At 33.3% G+C, this 25,284-nt stretch overlaps 1 protein-coding gene across 1 annotated transcript in view; it reads left to right on the forward strand.

Annotated features, from left to right (window-relative positions):
• The first annotated feature begins 3,300 nt into the window (after positions 1 to 3,300).
• LOC106882711 (probable helicase with zinc finger domain) overlaps positions 3,301 to 25,284 on the forward strand; it is an 80,991-nt gene continuing 59,007 nt past the window's right edge. Inside the window, exons 1-6 of the mRNA XM_014933474.2 lie at positions 3,301 to 4,551; positions 7,252 to 7,465; positions 9,082 to 9,214; positions 13,577 to 13,684; positions 20,811 to 21,277; positions 22,988 to 23,443. Of these exons, the coding sequence (XP_014788960.1) occupies positions 3,978 to 4,551; positions 7,252 to 7,465; positions 9,082 to 9,214; positions 13,577 to 13,684; positions 20,811 to 21,277; positions 22,988 to 23,443 (1,952 nt within the window). The 5' untranslated portion in view covers positions 3,301 to 3,977. The remainder of the gene's footprint in view (positions 4,552 to 7,251; positions 7,466 to 9,081; positions 9,215 to 13,576; positions 13,685 to 20,810; positions 21,278 to 22,987; positions 23,444 to 25,284) is intronic.

The following is a 25,284-nucleotide window of genomic DNA, read 5'->3' on the forward strand; positions in this document are numbered from 1 at the left end:
TATATATGTATGTATGTATATGTTTGTTTGTCTGTGTTTGTCCCACAACATCGCTTGACAACTGATGCTGGTGTGTCTACATGCCTGTCAGCTGGCGGTTCAGCAAGAGGGACCGATAGAATAAGTACTAGGCTTACAAAGAATAAGTCCTGGGGTCGATTTGCTCGACTAAAGGTGGTGCCCCAGCATGGCTGCAGTCAAATGACTGAAACAAATAAAGAATAAAAGAATATATATATATATTATATATATATGTATATATATATTATATAGATATATATGTATTTGCATAGATCATATGTATTATATGTATATATTTTGTGTATATAGTTGGAATTTACAAAAAATACAAAACACAAGACGAAGACTCATGTGTAAACGACAAACAAATGCTCAGGAAGTGAAGAAGTGTTTTACATTTTGAGCCTACGCTCTTCAACAAAAAGGAACACAGAAATAAGCAGAGAGAGAAAATAAAAAATGTTTAGTGGCTTGCTTCAATCATGGCAAATGCCAGGCAGAAGTGGTCAGACAAGAGAGCTAGGAAGAAGGGGAGATAAAAATAGTATTGGTGATCCCAAAATGAAGGTGTGTGTACATATGTATTTGAGAGCATTTATATGCGTATGGATAGGGACTGATGACCTTGACGTGTGCGTATGTGTAGGTGTGTGGATGATGGTATGGTGTATGGTAGTGTGTGGTGTGGTGTTGTTGGTTGTGGTGGAGGTGAGGGTGGAATGTGGATTGGGTTAAAGGGTAGGGGTGGGGGCAGTGTGTGAGGGTGGGTGTGGAATGGTATGTATAGGGATGGTGGGTGAGAATGTGTAGGGTGGGATAGTGATGGAGGGGTGACGATGAAGGTGGGTAGGAGTGAAGAGAGGAAGTAGGTGTTAGAGCAAAAGAGGGGAGGAGAGGTGGGTGGGAGTGAAGGGAGGAAATAGGTGTGAGAGGAAGAGGTTAGATGAAGAGGGGAAGAGAGTCGAGCCCATGTAGCACAAAGGAGCAAAGAGAAAAGATTAATTCCTGTTCACGGTGAAGACAGGGCTCTGGATGGCCCCTGTGCAAGGACAATCCAAACACAGACAGGTGTTGTAAAGAATGACTGGTAGAGCAGATATGGCGCAAGACTGGGGTCTCGTTACTGAGAATGATGTCTTGGAGGTGTTCCGCGAACTGTTCAGCCAAGTAATGTCCTGTTTGACCAATGTACAGAGAAGGATAGAGAGAGAACAGCAAATGCAGTAGATGATGTTGCTAGAAGTGCAGGTGAAGAAGTCAGTGATATGATAGGGTTGATGATGGGTGCCGGTGAGGATGATGGTCTGACCATTTGCCAAGCAAATTGGAAGCAGTAATTGAAGCAGATGGTGAATATGAGGTAAGGGCAAGTGCGGCAGCATGGGTGGGAGCAGGGGAATGTGCCAGGTTGAAAGGTTGGGTTAGGGAAGAAACTGTGGACCAGGAGGTGATGTAGGTTGCGGGCTCATTTGAAGGAATGGAGGGGTCAGCTGGGGAAGATGTGTGAAGTGGAGGGTCGGACTGAAGTCACCGGAGGCTCGGAGAATGGTGTGTTGGAGAGATGGAGTGGAGGGGTGGTAGGTGAGGAAAACGGGAGACAGGTGACAGCGGGGCGAGTGCGGTGGGAGAGAGCAGATGCACGGTCCATGGAATGTGCTCTGGCTAGGGCAGTGTGGATAGTGGTGAGGGGATATCCACGTAGAGATATATTGTGTGTGTGTGTATATATATATATATATATATATATATATATATATATATATATATATATATATATATATATATATGTATCCATTTTATATATATTGATATATATATATATCTAAATATAGGGTAATAATTAAATATTAATTTTACCAGTGGCCAGTGTGAGTAAAAATGTCCATAGATGGCATATATTATTATATTGTATATGTATAAAAATTATACATGACAGGAAAAGCCACTATATAGCTTTCCAATTGTGCTAAAAATAGGAAATTATTTCCATAGCATGAAAAATCTCTTCTTATTTTAGCACTTTGAATGTAGTCAGGCAGGACAATTTGAGAGAAATCAAAAATGTTTAGTCATTCCCATACTTCGAAGTTTTGCCCTTAACAATTAAATACATTAACTAATGAATCAACGCATTAAACCATCTATGGCTCATCAGTAAGAGTTGCTATGGACATATAATTATAAAACTCGATACATACCGCGTCAGACAGGACACACTGCACTTTGAGTTCAATCTTTATATATCAAGGAATTCATTTCAAATGTCCTACAAACAATGTGCCAAAGACCAAAGGAAAGCAACAGTGAATCAACATTCAGCAGTGTATCATCTGACTTAAAATATTTAAGAATTAAAATATTTTAATCTAAATATAGGGTAAAAATTAAATATTAAATTTTACCAGTGGCTAGCATGAGTAAAAATGTCCATAGACAGCAAATATTCTCATATTATATTGCGTTGGTGCATAATTATTGCGGCTTTTTCTCAATAAACTTTATTCAACAAAAACAGTAACAACACGTAATAAAAACATCTTTAAATGATTATTCCAGAGCATATTCACCATCTACTTCAATTACTCTTTCCCATTTGCTTGGCAAATGGTCAGACCGTCATTTAAAGATGTTTTTGTTAAAAATTGTTATTGTTTTTTGTTGAATGAAATTTGTTGAAAAAAATGCTGCAATAATTATGCACCAACCCAATATTATGCTAGCATGGGAAACAGACAGTAAATATTGATGATGTTGAAATTTTTCTTAAGGATACATTTTATCAGAGACAAGGTCATAAATTAAGTAACTTTTTCAGGTATTTTCTAACATTCTTAGCGAAAAATAAATTTTCTCGACTTTTAAGTACTGCAATAGATATGGGAAAAGGTTACTGATAATAAAATTGATTTATTTAGTGTAATTATGTAAATCATAACAGGATTTTGGGTAAAAGGTGGGTTTTCTGAAGAAAAAGACATAAAAGTAAAAGTTCTGTTTGTTTCCTACATTTTGCTAAGGTTCATCTCAAATTTTTTTCAGAAATGCTTGGATGCAACAGTTCTGAATTAATATTCTTTGACTAACTAAAAATTATCAGCATAATTTTAAAACAATTTATCTAAAATATAACGAAGTCATATTTTTGTATTTAGTTTAATTATTCATAGACTAAAGCAAGGCAGTTTAAATATACCAGGTTCATCTTTTTTTAATAATATAAAATGATTTGATGTTATACATTGCATTCTAATTATATATTTGTATATATGATTTAAAGATTATGAACAACTTGAAATTATGATTTTCATATTATAGGTACTACTGAATTGTTTGAAGAGAAAAAAAAAATCAAATTTCTACCTGGTTTGACTACATCAACAAATACAACATCAATTGTTAATAAACATGAGTTTCCAGCCAAAGAGGAATATTCTTCTCAAGCAACCAAAATAACTGAAACAATAAGGAATCTTTTCCAGCCCAAAACTCCCATTACATATAGAACTGACCCTGCATTAGAACCAGTTTATGAAACAGAAGATTTCCAAAAATACCCACACCCACTATATCATTCTCATGATTACCAATATTTTTGCGCATATTGTTTAAGCACTCATCCAGATTCATCACACAAATGTACCAAAGATATTCTTGCTTTTGCTAAAAAGGGAACATCAAACTGGCTGATTGTCAGAAATAGACAAAAATATATACAGTCTGGTTATCACTTGTGTACATCAGTCGTAAACAAAGACACGCCATGTGCTATAGGACAAGCAGGCTGTTATTTTGCACACAATAATGTAGAGAAACTTCTTTGGAATTTGGAAAAGGATAAAAAGTTTTCTATAAATTCTTTGGTTTTAAAAGATAGGACTGTGTCTTTTGGATTTGTTTTTTCTCGACATGGGAATCAGTTTGATTTCATTTGCAAAGACTGTTTCAAAAGTGGTTCTATGTCTGGTCAAAGTTCAGAAAATACTTTGTATTGTAATTCTAATTCTCAACATCTTTGGGAAAATTCAAAGATTTTACAACATACTTTAGATTTGACCTTTACTCTTATTAGAAAACCATCTTCTTCCAAAAATAAAGATTATAAACTTTGCCAGACACTTAAATGTAAAAAGGATAATTGCATTTATGCTCATAGTATGGTTGAGAGAGATGTCTGGATGGTTTTACGTGATCAAAATGTTTCTATGGAAGATTTTGTGAGTTATTGCAAGGCAGCAAAAACCAAACCACCTTATATGTTGAATGAATTTTGTAGAATTTGTTACAGTACTGGAAAGATGTTAACTCATTCTCAGTGTCAACATGATAAGATTCATGGATCAATATATACCACCAAAACTAATGAAAGGAGAATAATAAATCATTTACCTTCTGTAATTCCTTCAAAATACAACTTTCTCATGTGTAATTCTGCGAAAAATAACAAGTGTACAAAACGATCGTTCATTGAATGCACTTTTGCTCATAACGACGAAGAAATTGTAATTTGGAAATGGATGTGTAACAACAATGGTATGTTCTCACTAACTTTATTTTCATTTGTTTGCATTTATTATTAACTCAGTGTGTGAGTTGATGTGTGTATGCAGAAATTCATAACAAGTAGAACTTGTGGGTTAGAAATATCTTTTAAAGAGAAGAAAATTTATTCTTAATCTTACAATCAGTAATCATAAATAGAATCATTTTTTAAACAATCACCCATGCTAAATTGACTATAACTAAGAATGAGAATGGATTTTATCTGTGTTGTAACAGTCATCTTATTTCCTATAATGCCCAATACAAAAATTCATGTAAAAAAACATATGCTAAATAAATGAATTCATTTCTGACTTTCAGTTTTGATCTACTGCCCACTTCTGGATTATAAATATTTTGTTTTCATATCCACTTTTCCTTGCTTGCATGAGTCAGGTGGAAGTTATCAAAGCAGATTTTCTATGGACAGGTACCCTCCCTGACACCAACCCTTATTTGATTCCAAATAAGGTAATATTTCCCCATGGCTAGACATGTTTTGTAGATATTCATTAGCAATAATCATATAATGTCATGACAAGGAGATTCAAACACACACACACACACACACACATGCACACACATGCACACACACACGCACACGCACACACACACACACACACACACACACACACACACACACACACACACACACACACACACACAGCCATGTGGTTAAAAAGCTTGCTTTTTAGCAACATGATCTTGGGCTCAGTTTCTCTGTGCAGCACCTTGGGTGTCTTCTACTATAGCCCTAGGCCAACCAAAGCCTTGTGAGTGAATGTGGTAAGCAGAAACTGAAAGAAGCTTGTTGTGTGTGTGTGTGTAGCCACATGCCTGTGCATTTATGTATCCTTGACATCACATGGTAGTTATAAGTGAGTTTCACCATCATACAAGTGATGTTTGTTTCTAGTCTTCCATAGAAAACGTCTGGTCACAGGGTGAGGGTTGGTGACTGGAAGCCATAGAAAAATCTTCCTCAACAAATTCCATCTGACCCATTCAAGCAAGGAAATGTGGGTATCAAAATTATGATGGTGTATGTATGTATGTATAATATACTTTTTATGAGTTAGTCTTTGAGAATGATTGTAAGTTACTTAGCTATGTTGGATCTTTTCTGTTTGACTTTCAGTTCCTTTAATTTTGTTCCAATTGATTTCAAATTTAGTGTATGCTAATTATAGAAATAAAATTTATTTTTGACATAAACTAATAAATAAAAAGTTAATAGCTTTTAAAGTTTGAAAATTTGAGTAAGTTTGGTGAATTGTGAGCTACAGACACATTCATGCCTGTTTCCATAACAACAAACCAAGCAGTTTAGCACCACTATGTACCTATATTTCTGAACTTTTGTTTTTGAAGTTTTGGTACAAAAAAATGTATTAATTGCTTTTTCAAATTTGATATATTGATATAATTTTTCATGCTGAAGTTGATTTTATTGTTCACTTGTTCCAGTTTGATAAATGTTCACTAAAAATATGTTGTCAATTGAATAATCCCTGGTCATCCACTGACTAGACTGACCCTAAATGCCACTCTAACCCTAGGGTATCTCAAACTTTCACTTTTGATTTCCTGTTATTGTTTATGAAATGAACTACCATAATATACAGTTTTGTTTTTCTGTAACTTTTCACAAAAAATAATTCAAGATTTTTCCATTTTATATTGCCTGTTCCAGTATTTCACATAACTTTATTCATTTGGACTTGTTAAAACTTCAAAACTTCTTAACTTTTGTCATCATGATATATTGCTTTCATTTTGTTTAATAAAAGTTGTCATGCAGAAAATGCCAGCTTCCAAATCCTGTTTTCTGATTGGATAAAAATAATCAAACTGTAGTTTTTTCCATTCCAGTAGCCTTCTAAGTGAATTTTGTCTTACAGGGCTGGAGAGCTCCACCAACCTTGGAGTTGCAGGAAGGATGTCAAAGAGCATACTGGACCACCTGAGCCACTCCATTCCTTGATTTTCTGTTGAGGTTGACTCCATTAGCCTTTTCCTTTCTCAAGGCAATGAGGATTTATTCCTGCAGTTTCTTCCATAACATGCCAATTAACCTATTGCTAGGACCTTTACAGGTCAACCTTATACTAGCTGCTATAAATATGCATATATTACATTTATTCCAAGCTGAAATCACATAAGTTGTTACTGTTTTTTTCATATGCAACCGGTGATAACATCAATAGAATATTTTTGCTAATGTAAGCTCATCAACAAAAGCATAAATTTTTTTTATCCCTAACAAAAACTTCAAAAACTGAAAATTCAGAAAAGCAATATAAACAGGAGCATGGGGTGTATGACTGGGTTTTTTAAACATGTTGGAGTAAAAGCATTGTTAAATACACTGGATGTTTTTAGTGAGTTCCAGTTGGTTGAGGTATATTGTGAATCAGGATCATAAAGTAGAATGACTTACAAGATGTGACCAGTCAAGATGTGAGATGTGTGGTGAATAAAGTTCACAAACCTGGTAGCAGATTATTAACTTGGAAATTTTGTGCAAATTTGAATACTTGAGTATGATTCCATGTATATTTATTTCTCATGGTTCATTTTTTTTTTTTTTGTATATTATTCTTTCATCATTTGTCTTTATTCATATCTTGAACACATTTTATTTTGACAAAAACACTAATATTTTATTTGTTATATTTGTAATATTTTCAGTAAAAACACTGGAAGAATACGTTAGGTTGCAAAATCAATGTCATCCAAAGTTAAAATGTGGCAACTCACTTAACTCAAATGAAACTAAAGTAACTAAAAAAGAAAATATTAACATACCATCAGTTTCACTAAATAGGTTTAAAGAACTTGGAGGTTATTCTTCAATTGTCAATAAGCTACCAGTATCAAGAGAAAATCCCAAATTAACTCATGAGTAAGTAATACTATATTTTTTATACAACTTCATTTTGTTTTCTAAATTGTTTAGTGTAGTCTCTTTATTCATCTGCAGAGCAAGTAGATTTCATTGCTATTCACTATGTGAGTAAAACAGAGAAGCATCAGGTAGGGAAAGTGTAAAAGCTATAAAAATATGGAGAACCTTATGTAGAAGAAAGATTATATAGAATTAGATTGATATCTCAGTGATAACCAACTTTCATGTGGTACTAAATTCTTATATAAATAAAGCATTGTTTTTTTGCTGGGGCAGTTGTCTAGTCATTTGATAAAAAGCATGAAATGGATTAGAAGACTACAAGTATAGATTGAAAATAAATTAGATAAGAGAATGAATTGAAGAAAGTGGGTAGCAAGGAGTTATTCTTGTGGTCTGGCAAAGAAGCAGATACTAAAGGGATTGTCAGTGTCAAAATCTCTGTAAAAGAGGTCTCCTTTTTTAATCACCATATATAGCTGGCTGAAGTTGACATTACACCTTTCCTGGACCCTAAAAGATCTATAATTATTCAACCTGGTCTTAAAAAGGCCTTCAGTTGCCCCAATGCATTTTTGTCTATGCATTGTCCTGTTTGTGCTAGTTGAAACTACATCTATTATATAGACCATGGTTTCTGTGTTGCATTTTCCCCATATAAGCATTTGGCCTCTATTCACAATTTAGGGGTATTGACTAATATATTTTTGATGATAGGTGTGCAGCTTAATGAAAACCTAAAGTTAAATTTTCCTATATCTATGGTCCTGTATAAAATGTTTACTCTCTAGTTTAAGAAAGGCCCTACCCATGCAGGTTCTTGTATTAAGCAAGAAAGGGGTAAAGACCAGATGACTTTGTAGTTGTGGACAGGCATTTAAGTAATACAAACTTTAAACCCACTCGATGACAAAGCCTTGTCATAATAATTGTTGCTGTGTTGAAGACATCTTTATTTGAGAATAGGTTTCAGATCTATGCTTCTACCCACAAAGGAGGAAGCAAAGTAGATGCTAAAATTTATGGGCCTATCTCTCTGACTTGACACATCAGCTATCTCCCTTTGAATGATTGTAGCTGTATCCTGAATAGGTCAGTTTATGTACATTTTTCATTCACTAGTTTGCAAACGGAAAACCAAGTTTCCAAAATGAATTTTCTGTCATGAGGGTATTGGTAAAAATCTCACTTTTTGAATTCAAGAAAACACTGGGATTGTGCAAATTTTTTAGGATCATTGTCCTCTTGGTCAAGCAAAGTTTCACTATCTGCTCCAATTGAGGAATGGCCCAGGTTGCTCCAGCAGCTTCCAGTTAATTCTGTATGGTGTTCCATCATCTTTTAATCACCATATGTAACTGGCTAATGTTGTAACATTGTACCTCCTTGGGATCCTAAAAGAGGACTTATGGTTATTTAGCCTGACCTTATATGGGCCCTCCATGGGTGTGTCCTTTTGGTACTTTGCATCAAATCTTAAGAAAGTAATGTAGGCAGGCAGATATATCACACTTGTTCATTTATCAAATGCAAATTACAAGAAATCTAGTAATATAGTTATATACTTTTGTTACTTATTACAACTTATTGGTTTACTGTATTTTAACTTGTAGTATAAATGGTACACGTGGAAATGCATGTTTAGACTCATCACCTGTACGGGCAAAATCTGAAAAAATACCAGAATCTTCTACAAACCAAATCAAGCCAATTCTAGTGGAATGTTGTAGCACTATTAGTAAACCAGTAAGTTTTTCAGTTACCTTTTCCTGAAGTATAAAGATTGTTAAAATCAATAACATCATCTAAATTTAAATTGATTTAATGAACATTTCATCTTGATTCCAAAATTTTCTACTCTAACATTTGATATTTTACTCAACCGGCTACATTAAACCACAATTCTGTCATAAAAATGTAATCCTATCATCCCAATTGTTTAACTCATAGCCTAAATTCTAGGTGTAATTCTTCAATGTTAGAACTGAAGTTAAATTTGTTACTGATATCCATGGAGCCAGGAACAGGGGGTGCAAGTGCACCTAAAATTTTTGTGAAGTGCAAAATCAAAATTTGCATCCCTACTTACTTTTCACAGGTTTAAAAAACAGTGAGTAAAAAGTGAACTGTAAAAAGTACCTTGAATTAGGTTTCTTCTCAAAGAACAAATAACATAAATAAATAAATGAACATGACCTTATTTGTAAAAATTTGGGGGTCTGAGTTTGCACCCCCTAAACAAATTTTGTTCTTGAGACAGTGCTGATATCTCACTAAAGCAAATGTATGTATCCTGGATTTAGAATAGGTACATCATAACACTTTCAGGTGACTGAAAGGTTAATGACTAAAAGGGCATTGAAAAGAAACATTTTTGTATATAACTAAGACTTGTCAAGTTTGTTGTTGCTGCTGTCTAGATGAGACAAATGACCCAAAGTCTGTGTAAACAAAAACTTCACCTTTAGGCATACGTTTGTTTGAGTGTCTCAGAGAGAAATAGAGAGATGTCCAAGTGGATATTGAACACGATGGTATGAAAAAGTCAAAATAATAGTTTTAGATGTGTTTTGATATTCATTCATGATTACAGATTTAAAGATTTACACCTAATGTTGCAACAAGAAACTTAAAATTTCAGAGCTGCTGCACGCTGCTATGTTTTTTTCTGATGCGAATGTTTGCAATAGGATGGACTCTACTAATGGGACCCAAGAACAGTAACATGGTCTTTTGTCATGAAGAATATCAATTTCACTATCTTTTAAAAAAATTAATTAATTTTAAGGTTTATGTATCATACCTGTATTACCTATAATTTGAACTGTAATACTTAGAGCTCTCTCAGTTTGCATTGCCTCCAAGTGACATTGTCTCTCTTCTGGCAAATTATCAATGTGGAAGTTGCAAATCTCTCTCTCTTAGATGAAATAGCCTTGAGGAATTCACATATAAAGTGAAGGCCTTGCAAATGTAATGGGAAGTTTCAAAGGACTAACATTTATTGTAAAGAGAAAACATATATAACAGCTTTGTGGGTGTATTACTGCTCACTTTTAATGCTGCATAAATATTAAAAACAGAAATTAAATAAAAGAGTAAGTAAAGGAAGAAAAATAAAGTAAAATACTAGATTAAGGGAGAAATCCCAGAAAATCTGTGTGAGGAGAGTTTAATACAAACAAGGTTTGTGTGCTTGAAAAAAACCCCAGCTAAGCTTGTGTTAAAAGAAATAGTTAAATCCACTAGTAAGAGAGCTGATTTTCACTTCTGTTCACATTTTATAGTTGCAATTGGTATCATTGATCATTTCCCTTAAAAGTGTCAATTTTATGTAGAGATAATTCCCTTGGAATATTCCCTCCTTATCCTGGTCTTCATTGAAGATATGAATTTATTTGGGGATTTCAAAATCTGTGTATTCTCCATTTCTGCTATTATATAGTGATCCATGCTTTTAAGGATCCAGTTAGAAGAGCTAACTTTAAAAGTTCTTTTGAAATCTTATCATCACTCTAGGTAGATTAGATCAAGTAATCAAAGATCCTCTTATTGTTAATCTATTAGTTCCAACAGCCATTGAGTACTTTTCTATAGTCTTTTTTTGTTTTAGTGTTGCTGTTGTTCATAATGGTTTCTGCTAAAGGCACAAAGCAAAACATTTTATTAGGCAAGGTTAATTGCTTAAATCAATCCTAATACTCGATTGATATTTATTTTATCAACTCTGGAAAGGAAATTTTGACCTTGGTGTGATTTGAACTTAGAGCATAAAGAGATGGGATAGATGCCACAATGTATTCTGTCCAACACACCCTAACAATTCTGACAATTTTAATTTAATCAAGTATGTCTCCTTTTATCATTTTTGTATATATTGACCTTGTGGTACTTATTTCAGAAGCAAAGTATATGGAAGCGTTTAAAGTTCATTTGATACAGAATAACGTCTAATTTAGTAAGCATTGGCCGGTAGTTGGAAGATTGAATGCTTTATAAGTTAAAAGAAGTTCATCTCAAATCAGGACAAACAAATCAGTCACCTTGTTGCGTTGTCACCTTACATTTCTCCAGTTCCAAAAACATCTAAATACCCTTGCTAAATTACTTGCCTTTCATAGGAGACTCTCAATCTAAGGAATACTTGCAGAGATTTTAGGTTTAGTCATCCATTACAAGGAAATAATGGATGAGCCTGGTTGCCCTTCTCTCTTTGTAGTATTCCAAGCTGGCTTTCTTTTTGTTAGCCCACACAAAGGTAAAATGCAAAGGAAAAACTGAACACCAAAAGTACTACCACCTTAAAATATCTCAATAGATATTCCTTTGAGACCAAAGTTTATAATTATGTTCTTTGCTATGAACTGTTACTTCTTCATTGTTGTTTTAACAAAGTTCACATTCATGTTGTTAAACTGAGGCACTTTTTTTAAGCCAGTCATATGGGATGAATCAAAAGTCTTTCTTGTAATGCATACAGGTACATGATGGGTTCTTTTGCATCAACCAATACCATTGTTCTTAATGTCCCAGTCATCTAGTTGAATAATATTTTAGAGAGTAATTAATGAATTAGTGACAGACATGTGAAGGAGACATCTAGGTACTTGGTTTAGAGTGTTCAAGAGAGTGCTGAAGTTGCATGTTATATAGCAGTGCACTATGTCGCATGGCAATCACCAAAAGTTTTGAGTTGTCAATGCAAGACTTTTCCACTTCTCAAAACTGTTTAAAGCTATTCTCAAACCAAATATTGTAATACTTGAGGGAGATTTTGTTTTTTCAGTTTCTGTTGTTTCTATATAGTGTTCTAATAAACTTTTATCTTTGCTATGCTTAGCTTCCTTATGAAAAATGATTTTACAAAATGCTTCTGAATTTTCTCTTGTGGATATTTTATCTGCTTTCTATATTGTTATTGTGTATTGTCTTATGCAATTTTTGTTGGTTGTTTTCAAAGGTATATTTTTGAGAGAATGTTTTTTTTTCCCTCATGCTTTACCTTTTAAATTTATCACTTAAAGTGGATACTTTTTCCTTTTAAGCATTTGAGTGTTTACAGTCATGTTGTTTGTAGTTTGTTATAAATATTTATCATAGGGATGTAGTTTTATGGTAGAATTTTTTTGTGTTGTCTGAATTATTTCATTTATTTCATTACATAGAGTATTTTGTACTTTTCTTTACCTTTCCAGTCTTCTCTTCTATGTTGGTAACTCTTAATTTTCTATAGATTCAGTGCTTGTTTAACCATCTATTTGCTATTATAGTTAATCTGGATATGTATTAGAAATACCACCAGGAGTTGATATGTTATGATGTTGAATTTCCCTTTCTACATTGCTTATAGCATACTTTAATACATATTTGGGAATTAAGAGTGGATTTTCTAAAAGACTATGTAATATTCATAAGAATTAGTTGAAGAATTTTTAGGCAAATTCATGATGTCCAGTGGTAGTGGTATCTATGATATTGATACCCTCATTTCCTTTATTTACTGCATTACTAGATAAATTTAACTATTTACTCTTTTTTTGCCATTTTAATTTCTATCTTTGTCAACCAATGTTTGGTTTAAGTTGACTTTCATTATAATTGTTTCTCATTTGTGGGAGCATTTATTATGGCCTTCAAATAGTATCAGGTTACATTTACTTTGTCTATCATATTCTTTGTTTCATCATTGGATGCCATTGTTGGAATATTCTCCTTTGTATTGGTATACCTTAAGAAAACCAACAGCTATCTATTGCAATCTGCATTGTTGATGTTGACAGTATATGTCCTAATGAAAGTTTGTTTAGTAATGTATACACAATATTTATTTTCTGATATCTTTTTATATCTCCACATCAGAGAGATAGTAAAATATGAGGTGAGCAAGATAATTCCTCTGTTATATTCTAATTTGTATTCCTTTCTTTATTTTACATGTTCCTTCTTTCTTATTTATAATAGTATAAGATTGCAATCAACTCTATTGATATCCAACTATTTATCTGGTATCAATTCTGAATTCTCATATCTTGTTAGCATTTACTTTTTGTACATCTTTGTTTTTTCAGAAAATACTTCTTTTTTTTCTTGTATCATTGTACTTTACAGTTATACCAAATGTTACCTGATATTAAGATTACTATGAACATGACTTCAGCACTTTCTTCAGAAAGTAAGAAATCTCCATACCAATGGTGTTTTGACATTTTTTCTAAGGCAAGTATCCTTATCAATTTAAATAACATTTTCATATTCACATACATAGAAAACATTTAAAAGAATAATCAAGTTATTCCAGTTGCTCTCTGAACTTTCCCTGGCCTAACTTAAGCAACTCTGTTTTCAGAGCATCCTCCTCCTCTGTAAGTAGATGACCTACGTTACAGAAACTGTCTACTACCTCTAAGTAAATCTGTTTTCTGTATGTTCTTAGTGTTTATCGTACCTGCACATCTGCCACACAAAAAGAGTACTTTGTTTACCTTCCTATGATTCCACTGTACCTCTCATGTGTCCATAGCTTGCACTGAGTCAGTATATGGAATTTTTACTTACATCTTTTCTATATATTGAGCAGAGCCATTTCCCCAAAAGAATTAGTAATATCTCTGCTTTCCTGCTTACTAGTACTTTGGTCTTTGCTAAATTAACTCTAAATCCCTTTGATTCCTGGCTTTGCTCCCACACCTGAAATGTCTTCTCTAAGTCTACTATAGATTCAGCTATACAAACAAGGTCATCAGCATAGAGGAACTCCCATGAGCAACCAATATTAAACTCCTCTGTTATGGCCTGGTAAATAAGAGAGACCTGAAAAGTGAGCCCTGGTGAACTCCTGTTTGCATACTAAATTTGTAGCTATACACATTATTGACGTTCATCTTATTGCCAGCACCCCTATAACATGGCTTGTGTGGTTCTCACAGCAGATGAAAGAATAAAGGACCCTGTCAAAGGCTTTTATGCTGACAATTGCCAAGTACAGAAAGTATTCCTATCACAAAACCAAACTGCATTTCATCTAAGCTAACTCTCTTCCTAATCAATTGAGCTGTGATCCATTCTGAAATGTTCATGACCTGAAATTTTCATAGCTCTATATTTACTTTAGTGTAAGTCATCTCCCTAGCCATTAGGTTTGATACCTTCCTGGACAACTTGATTAACTAGACTGATATTTTAAGCATCTGTCTTCATATCTTTGTTTTTATACATTATTTACATTTCGGCTGATTTGCTCGAATTTTGAACCCAAGGCACTGCCTGGAATTGAACTCAGAATCTTGGAGTTAGTAGCCTATGCTCTTAACCACTATGCTATAAACCTAATATTTTTGAATCCTTCCTTAATACCAGTTCCCATATTCTACTCATATCTGCACTAGGTCTCCTTAGGAGGTTATTGTGTCTTAGCATATGTGCTGCCTCTTTTAGTTTTTGTAAAATAATAGACAGAGAACACCACTGGAAAATATGAATGTAAATAATGTACAGAATTCCTCATCTCTAAAATATAGAACAGTTTGTTTTTATGTTATAATAAATACAACTTTACATTAAATTGAAGGATAACTCAATTCATTTGCTAAAGCACAAATTTATTATTTTTTAACAAAAATAGTATTAACAATGACTTTGAAGTTTTCTCAACTAAACCATCATTGGACTGTGGTGTATTTGAGATGATCTTGGCTTCATATAGCCTCTGCTAAGTTAAAATTTTCTGGGGTAGTTAGAGCTCTGCTGAATGGTCATTAGACTATAGGGTATCTTGTGATGAAGAGGTGCTATGTAAAAACATTTATTGATGAAATTTGGGGTTTTGCTATTCAGAATTTATTCATGCATGTAGAACTTTGTAATCAGGTTTGTCTATTTAGGTGTGTCAGCTTAAACTCATGGGGTTGATTTTGGGGGTTCATATAAGAGTGTAGGTAGTTGGAAGAAGTTTGTTGGTCAGGAGAAGTGTCACTAGATTTAGTTGTTGGTTTTATTGAACTTAACCTTCTGTTTTGAGAATGCAGAAGTTGAACAATGTTTAGTTGAATGTATAAACACCAGCATTTTTTTTTTTTTTTATCGTCTGTTACTTCTTTTATCAGCTTCTTTTGCTGAACCGCTAAGTTACTGGGACATAAGCACTTCAGCACTGGATGTCAAGTGGTGTGGGAATGGGGGTGGGGGTGGGGGACAAACACAAAGATACACATAGATATGCTAGAATATTCTTAAGTTCAAGCATGCAATTAAGCCTGGAAAAGTACAGGACAAGAAGATAAAAGACTTAAAATATGACTGAGGAAATTAGAATTTGCTAAATAAATTTCTGAAATTGTTCATCAAATAGTGTTTGTACTTTTTTGTAATTATATTCTTTTGCTTTAAATTACAAATTTTTTTATATTGAAGTTAATTTTTTTGATTTAAAAATTTCTTTGTATTAAGCTAAAACATTTTGGTGTTATTTTTATCTTCATTTTTGTATCTGGTTTGCAAGATTCTATATGTGAATTCAGGAGTTGAAACAAATTTTGTTATGTCTAGGGAGAGTCATTATGTCAATATTATTAGCACATGCACTGGTTCAATTCTGTTCCTTTACTTTTCATAAAATGGTGTAGGTGGTGAGCTAGCAGAATTGTTAGCATGCTGTATGAAATGCTTAGCAGTATTTTGCCCATTGCTATGTTCTGTGTTCAAATTTCATTGAGTCAACTTTGTCTTTCATCTTTTTGGGGTTCATGAATTAAGTATCAGTGAAACACTGGGATTGATGTAATTAACGAGTCCCCCTCCCCACAAATTTCAGGCCTTGTGCCTTCAGTAGAAAGGATTATTAGTCAATTGGTTTAATATCCAACTAACTAATTGATTGTTTAATTTGCTTAAACAGTAAGATGTTTGTTTTGTTTTTGTTTGTGAAAGCTCATTTGCTGCTACTTGCAACCTTTTCAGGGATTTTCGATTTAGTCCATTATGGAGGCTGCATATGTTTGCTTGAGACCTTGTTGCTTGCATGCGTGTGCATGCTTGTGTATGTATATGTATGCGTGTATGTATGTATTCTTGTGTGTGCGTATGGTTGTGTGTTTATGTATGTGTTTGTGTGTGAACTTCTGCTTCCTTGGCATGTGTACTGGAGTGTGTCTGCATATGAGTTTGTGTGTGTATGTGTGTGTCTATATGAGTGTATGACACATGGCCTAGTGGTTAGGGTATTTGGCTCACAATCATAAGGTCGTGAGTTCAATTCCTGGCGACATGTTGTGTCCTTGAGCAAGACACTTTATTTCATGTTGCTCCAGTTCACTCAGCTGGTAAAAATGATTAGTACCTGTATTTCAAAGGGCCAGCCTTGTCACACTCTGTGTTACGTTGAATTTTCCTGAGAACTATGTTAAGGGTACACATGTCTGTGGAGTGCTCAGCCTCTTGCGCGTTAATTTCACGAGCAGGCTGTTCCGTTGATTGGATCAACTGGAACCCTTGTCATCATAACCGATGGACTGCCAGTTATATATGAGTATGTATGGTCATGTGTTTCTGTCTCTTTGTGTATGTGTGTGTGTGTGTGTGTGTCTGTTCATACTACCTACATACATATGTACCTACCTATCTATCTATCTACTTACAAGTAACTAACAATCTGTATACCCAACCTAACTACCTAAAACCTATCTACTTGCCTACCTAGTTACCTACTTGACTGCCTGCTTATGTATGTACCTATGTATGTACGCTGTGTTAGTGATATCTGTGGCATTAGGGTATCCCTACCTTCTACATTTCCTATTTGGTGTGGGTAATGTTTAATTTATGAGGATGTACTCTTGTAATTGTTTAAGTGATGGGTCCTTTGGGCGTTTGGACAAAATGTGGATGTCAATGTAGCTTAAAAACTAGACCAACATGGCTAAAAAAAACTGCATTCAATTAGGTTGAGAACTGACTTAGTAATGAAACCTTGAAGTGCTTGCAAGTGACTAAAATTTGACCTTAAGAATATGTTCATCCATCAACTAAATCCACTCACAAGGCTTTGATTGGCCTAAGACTACAGGAGAAAATGTCCAAGGTGTCATGCGGTGGGACTAAACCCAGAACCATGTGGTTGGGAAGCAAGCTACATACCATACCTGTACCAATATGTAAACAATCATGATTTACAAATTGTGGATTAAATATTTGCTTTCTTTACTATTTTCTTAACTTGTTTAATTCATTCCACATTTTTCTGTTTTAAAATGAAACTTAACTAACATCATAATTCAAATCTGGTTGAGTTTGTGTGGTTAACCAATTTTTTTTATCTATCATTTACCTTATTTCTGTAATCTCTGTTGTTGATATTTTATCATCCAATTTTCTGTTATTTTCCCATTGATATATATTTCAATTTCTTTACATATCTATTTTTGTCCCAGTTTAATATACCCTCCCCCAAATTTTTTTTAGTATCTAATCCAATATACTGAAACTCTTTTATTTCAAATAATTTATGAAACCTGTCTATAACCTGAGTCTGAAAGATTTTTGACTCTGCAAAGCAAAAACCAATATGAGTAGCAATGATACCATGTGGTTTGTTTCCATAATACCATGTAGATATGATCTGATCATATTTGGAGGCTACTACTGCTAACTTCAATAATTCCTCTCTGGTTGTTAAATACCAGGATCTTGAAGCATCAGATAAGCCATATGTACATTTTATAAGTTTACACATATAATCTGAAGGCACACTGACCTCTCGAGAGGCAAGGAGGGATCCAAGTAAATTGATCTAATTGTTTGCTCTGTAAATATGCGGCTTTAATATCCATTGATTTACTTAACCAACCATGAAATGCTATAATTCATAATGTTTTGCATAGGCCATCTTTTGAACTTGTGGGAGAGTCATTTCTAAGATTGGTTTCAGATTTTGGCACAAGGCCAGAAGTGGACAAGTCGATTACATTAACCCTACTTCTCAACTGGTACTCATTTTATTGACCCTTGAAATGATGAAAAGTATGCTAAGTATTTTGCCTGGCATGCTAGCGATTCTGCCAGCTCACCATCTTAGACTCATTCTAATATTACTAGTATTTCTGTCCTGAAAACCTTTTACCATACACCTTAGCTCTACAGATTTGTTTATCAGTTAATATCTTATTTGTATAAATCCATTGCATTCACCTTAATCATGTACCTGCATATAAATTTGATTATTTGCTGAACTTTCAAGTTCTCTTTTCTTTACTTTATCTAAGTCAGTATTTGAGAAGGAGGAGGAGGAAATCATTACATTTTCCTCATCTGAAGGATGCTTCTCTTTATCTTCATTTATTTGGCATTCATTTACTCCATGCTCAAAATCTAACCAAAATGGTTCACCTTGTTCCATAACCGCATACTTTAAATATTTATTTTTATCTGTTGCTTTACCTGTCTTACTTATTACATTTAATCTCCTCTATTCTGAATTCTCATCCTTTGTAAGTTTACATTGAATCATTTGTCTTGGTTTTGGAATTCTGTATTGTTTTTGATCTAATTACATGACTGATTGTGAAACTAACTCAATATAACTCACAAAGCCATTTCATAACAGCCATACATATTGTATTTGATACTTCTTAATAAAAATAACGACTTTATTACTTCATGAAAATAGTGCAACAGAACTCCCAAAGTATCTATTTATGAAGAGAGTCATATAGATGAGGAGCTGGAAACAACATTAAATGACAATATTGAAAAGCATCAAACTATAAGAAAAAAGAAATAGACAACCTAAACAAAAATCTGTTCACAATCAGTCATGTAATTAGATCAAAAACAATACAGAATTCCAAATGTCACAAAAATTCCTATTTATGAAGTATTCAGGCCAACAGATTTCAAATAAAATGTACTTCATTAAATACAGTCAAATTATCATGTGTATTCATATAAAGCAAAAAATAATAAATAATAATCAAAGGCTTATTTTTAACCCTTTAATATTCAGATTACTCTGTCAAATGTAATGTTTATTTATTCACATTATTTTGAACTAGTTATGCATTATCTCATAGCTGTGAGATTTCCATGATGTGACTCTTTACTTTAGGAATGATATTATAGGGCAGGTGTAAGATTTGACTGGTTTGAACATGAAGGAGGTAGAATACAGGTAGTTTGAATGCTAAAGGTTAATGGTCAAACATTTCAAATTGTAACAATGGGAGCCTAGTAACTTCTCTAACACTGATAGAATTTTTTTTTATATGTTGTATATATTATCATTGGGAATGCTTGTAAACTGATTTGTGTGATAGACTTAGTGACAACAATGTCGTATTTCTTTCAAAAGTTTGGAAGTTGTTCATTTTATGTCTTCTTCCATGCCCATACAGGTTAGAAACTACATATTATTTAGACATTGTTTCTTTTACAGCCAAATTCCCTACTTGTTGCTAAAACTTACTTGTGTTCAAGTAAGGAAGTTTTCATTCCATTCAGAGCTATCAAGCAATTTGTTGACATGGAAATGTTAACATGTAGCTGTAGCTCAGAGAATCTTTTTTTTTAAGAAGCATGGAAAATAAACATTCACATAGACATACATACATGCACATGATACCTATGTCAGGCTTTATATAGTTTTCTAAATTCACTCAAGGCATTGGTTAGTCATAACTGTAGTAGAAGACACTTGCTCTAAGTACCATGGAGTATTACTTTGAGTGAGATTGAGCTTAAAAACACATGGTTGCAAAGTGAACACAGTCATGCCTGCGACTCAGAAGAAAATGAAAATATAAACACACAACACTTTAGCTTGAATAAAACACGCATTATAACTGATTTTGTCAATTTAAAATTTTAAATCCATTATAATGAAAATAACGTCAATTGAATCGAAATATTAGGGACTTATGGTAACATATATGACAATATCTTGGTGATAGACTGAGATTATGTTTAGATATACATTTATGTGTTGGAGAGATGTTCTTCAAAGTAAGGTGAGGAGTGGTAAAGTTTATTCAAGTCAGATGTTTACTGTTGACGCATAGTGTGATCATTGCACTTGATTTTTAAAAATTCTGAGACAGATTTTGGTGGTTGTTGGGGGAGTGTGTTGCATATTTCGTGGATAGAACCTAAATTTGAAGATAGGTGAATAAATAAATATCAGCCACACTTCAAATTTAATTGATTGTTAATTAATTGTTAAACTCCAAAGAGATTAAATCCCTAATAAATCTGAAATTCGTACTTGATCTGGAAATGAAGAAAAATAATTTTTATAAACATATTTCATTAAATATATTATATGTTTATTTATTCATTTATCTGTTTTCTTATTCAGAAGCACAATCTACAGAAAATTAAAATATTGACCAAAAAGATTGGAGAAAATTTTTTTCTAATTCCTACTGCAAAAGCAAATGACTCTAATCCAGCATATTTAAATATGTTTAAAATTGCTGAAGATAAATGGCAGGTGCCTGTTATATATACTGGAGATGCTTGTGAGACATTTTCTGTGAATGTTGTATTTGATTTTGGTATAAAATATTTACTTTCTTATCCAATTGATGTAAAGATTAGCCCTGCTGAAAATACTAAAGATGTTAAGACTTGTTTAAAAGCATCTACAAATACTCAGTTAAATGCTACTAATCCAGTTGATTTAATGACTAAATACAAAATCCCTGAAAACTTAGTGTTGAATGAACACAACACAGAATTAACACTAAAGAAAGACAACTATGTTGAAACGATGCACACTTTACTTTATGCAGAGGAAATTGCTCGCAACACCATCATATCAAGGTAAGATGTACAATGTATTGGCATAAAGTACTCTAGACAATTCTCTTTTCATTACACATTACATCTGTGAATTTTGTTTCAACCTTGACTCTCCCCACTATCTCTTAATATACAAGTATACATCTTAATTCTTCTCTGAAAGGCTCTCTTCAAGTTACACTTTATATTTCAAATTCTTTCTTGGATGTGATGTCTACCCTCAGGTAAAATCTGATTTCTCGCTTAGACATTAGCAATAAAAACTTCTAGTTATCTTAACCCAAAGTTTCTCATCACCATTTCTTTAAGTTCATTTGTTTTCTGTGTTACTCTCCAACCATTATCAGTGGTTGAACTATCTTTCATTCTTGGTAACTTCAATGCTCACAGATTTTTTTCTTCAATCTTACATTCTTCCCAGATCAGAGGTACCCAACCTGCTAGAAATCTTCCTTAAACTATACTCTGTTTTAAAAATGAGATAGTGGATAGTGTATTCTAAAGTATACTACTTGTAAAAACAAGGCAGAATGATCAAGTCTTGAACGTCTATGATAACAGATTTACTTGAACATTGTTAAAAACTGCTTGTGCATGTGCCAAACATTTACTTCCCTGCATTGCCTGCATCACTTAGTCTCATCATTTATCTGTGTTCATGATAAACTTACTGACCTTATAAACAACCTTGTTCCCACCTTGTTTTTACTTCTAAACCCAACTTTCATTCTGCTATTACAGTCTTTGCTACCATAAGATCATCTGATCTGTAGATAATCAAGACAATTCACTTTCCATCATCCATCATATGACACAATGGTTCCTGTTCCCTGAACCCACTGGTACTGCAAGTCAGCTAACTGATCCGAGTTTCAATAGTTCTACACTAACTTGTTTTGCCAGCAAATGTGCTTCGTTTCTGATCCATTTGAAGCAACTAAGCTAATAACTAATACTATCTTCCTTAGCATGTCCAACACCATCCTTCAACTCAACTAAATCCCACAACTATAAAGTCCCTTGTTTGTTCACTTACAAATACCTACAACATCTTAAGGGAGACCACCACCAGAAAGATAAAGGCGGCCTTAACTGTATTATATGGTGTGTAAATTCTTTTGCCATCCAGATTATAATCAAGCTTTCTAATCTCATGTTAGTAAAGATCTTTACTAACTTTTCGGAATCCCCTAACCACTTCTTAAAGAAATGGTCTCGTAAGTAACAATCTTATTGATAGAGATACCTTATTTGCTGCCTATTTTTCTGTTAATCTATACTGAATTCCAACAACAATACTTTTTCCAAACTCTCCTTTTTAAATTACCTGTCTTGCCACCAAATCTTAAAATTTCTTTGATTTCCCCTAATCAACAAGATAACTTGACGTTGATAGTATCTCTTCCATAACTAGTGCTGTTCTAGAAATAGAGATGTCTAATATTCGATCTTTTCCTCAACATAAGGATCTGTTCCAGCCTATGGAAGCATACAGAACTTTTTCTCAATCCTAAAATGGTTAATCCCTCTCTAACTGATAATCATTAACCTTTCACTCACATTATTAAAATCTGAAACACAATGGAAAGTTGTAAATGTGATAGTTATTGTTGATGTTACATAATTGCTTACTAAATTTTTTGTCACATAATACTGATATTGTTACTTCCCTATTTATTGATGAAATCCTGGAGTTATGAATGACCATTTGTTTGTTTCATTCCCTTTCAGATATAATTTTAGATCTGAAATGAAGATTTCCAATTATATTAATGATGCAAGTGGTACGTTTTTCACTGATGTTGATGGATCATTGTTTGGCATTGTCAATTTCTCTGCTTCACTCTTATGTGGAGATCAAGATAATTTGGTTTCCAAAAACTGTGAAAGTGTACTTCTTTTTTTGACAAGTAACAAAAATAAATTCTATGAAATCCCCATCACCATGAAAACAAACCCTCCATTTTCTGGTCTTCAACAAAGCACTCTTTATTTGACCTTTAATAAACAGCATGTAATAAATTTAAAACTTGAAAATGGGAATTCCCTTGATGTAGAAATTCATTTCAAGTTAAACAGAAAAGGCTTTTTAAGGATGCATCACGCTATAGATAGTCTAATATCTACAGAAATTGTTTTTCCAAACACTTGTACCATCCCTTTGGAAAACGAAAACCAGGATTACAGGTATGTTTTTTTTAAAATCTAAAATGCATTTTTTGTCAATGTCATTAACTAAATACATGATATATATCTAATTTTTTTAACCCTAAATAGTTTGGTTATATATATGGAATAAGTCACATATTGGTGCTAAAAAAATGTTATGGTTTCATTGGGAAAATAGCACCATAATTTGGAATGTTTTCTGATATAAACATTAGTCATGTGAAAGTTCTACAACTGTTTTGAAATTTTTAATTCTCTGCCAATAAAACAAAAGTGATATGTTCCATATCTTCAGCACTTATAAAATAACTCACTTTATTTACATACATACAGTGTCAAAGAGGATATGTGGGTGTGTGTGTGTGTGTTTGCATGCGCGCGTACGTGCATGGGTGTGTGCATCTTTTATCTTTTACCCGTTTCAGATATTAGACTGCAGCCATGCTGGGGCACTACCTTGAAGAATTTTAACCAAACAAATCGACCCCTAAGATGGTTAGGGTTGGAAATGGTCCAACAGTTTATTAATAGGAATGCGAAATTTGGTAAAAACAATGAAATGAATTATTACGTAGGAAAGTTATTGAAATATTTCTGGTTAAGGGGAGGTAATAACTAGGGTAAGTGGCCATAATTAGGGATTGCTGGTTGCAGTACCCCTCGCCCCTCCCCTCCAAAAATTAGTTGACTAGCCTATCTAACAGCTAATTGCTTAAACGATCTTTAAATCAGTCAGCCTAGTGGTCAATTAAATGAGTAAAAGTAGATATCCCTAATAAAATTCGTGGGTTACAATTTTAAAATTAAAATACTTGCAGATTGTTTTTACAGATGTAAGCTTTTACTACAATTTCTACATGTATTCATTCATACACAAAAAAAAAAATTTTATTTCACCATACATATAAGTGCATATGCGCACACCTACACAAATACATATATGTTGAAAATTGGTATATATACACAGTTTATCTATTCTGGTTATAATAACATTGTTAGTAATCTTAAATTTTATCTTCATACAACATAACAATATTGCTTATATACAATCACCCATTGTACCCCATGATAATTTCCTCTGTATTAACATCATAGGTTTTATTAGCATCTTGCCCCTTTAACTGGTAATTAACATCTTCATTTAGGGTCTTCCCCTACCCAGCCTCCTTTATAGACAGTCACTTATACATTTTCTAAAATCCTGACAAAATTTATGACCATACCCACTCTATCTATCTATTCTAAAATGACACTATCCTCTAGCTTTAGATTTGCAAGTTGATTAAAAATAGACTAATACAGTTCTATATTTAAGAGATGGGGAATTATGTACATTATTTACAATTGACGGATATTTGTCCTCATCTTGTTTGCTGTTAACACAATGTATCGGCTGATATATCCTCCAGCGTTCATCAGGTGTCTTGGGGAAATTTTGAACCTGGGTTCTCATTCCTAAAGTATTTTTCAGTGTTGTTAATATTATTATTATTATTATTTATTATTCAGGTAGACAGACTGTGGACCCTATGTGAAAGGCCTCTCCAAAAAGATACAAAAGATATGCGGCCCATATGACATCAGGGCAGTATTCAAAAGTAATACAACACTTCACAAATATCTCCTTCGAGTAAAACCACCAATAGAAGACAATATGGTTAAGAACTGTGTGTACTCCATCCCATGCAGCTGTGGTAGGTTATACAAAGGCGAAATATGCCGCCCCCTTAAAATAAGGGTAGAGGAACATCGTAAAGCTGTGACACAGGGAGATATTGATAAATCAGTATAGCTGATTATGTATGGAAAAATGGAGACCACCTCCCCCTGTGGGATGAAGTTAAAATAATAGATAGAGA

Source organism: Octopus bimaculoides, chromosome 5, assembly GCF_001194135.2.
Source record: "Octopus bimaculoides isolate UCB-OBI-ISO-001 chromosome 5, ASM119413v2, whole genome shotgun sequence".
Classification (NCBI taxonomy): Eukaryota; Metazoa; Mollusca; class Cephalopoda; order Octopoda; family Octopodidae; genus Octopus; species Octopus bimaculoides.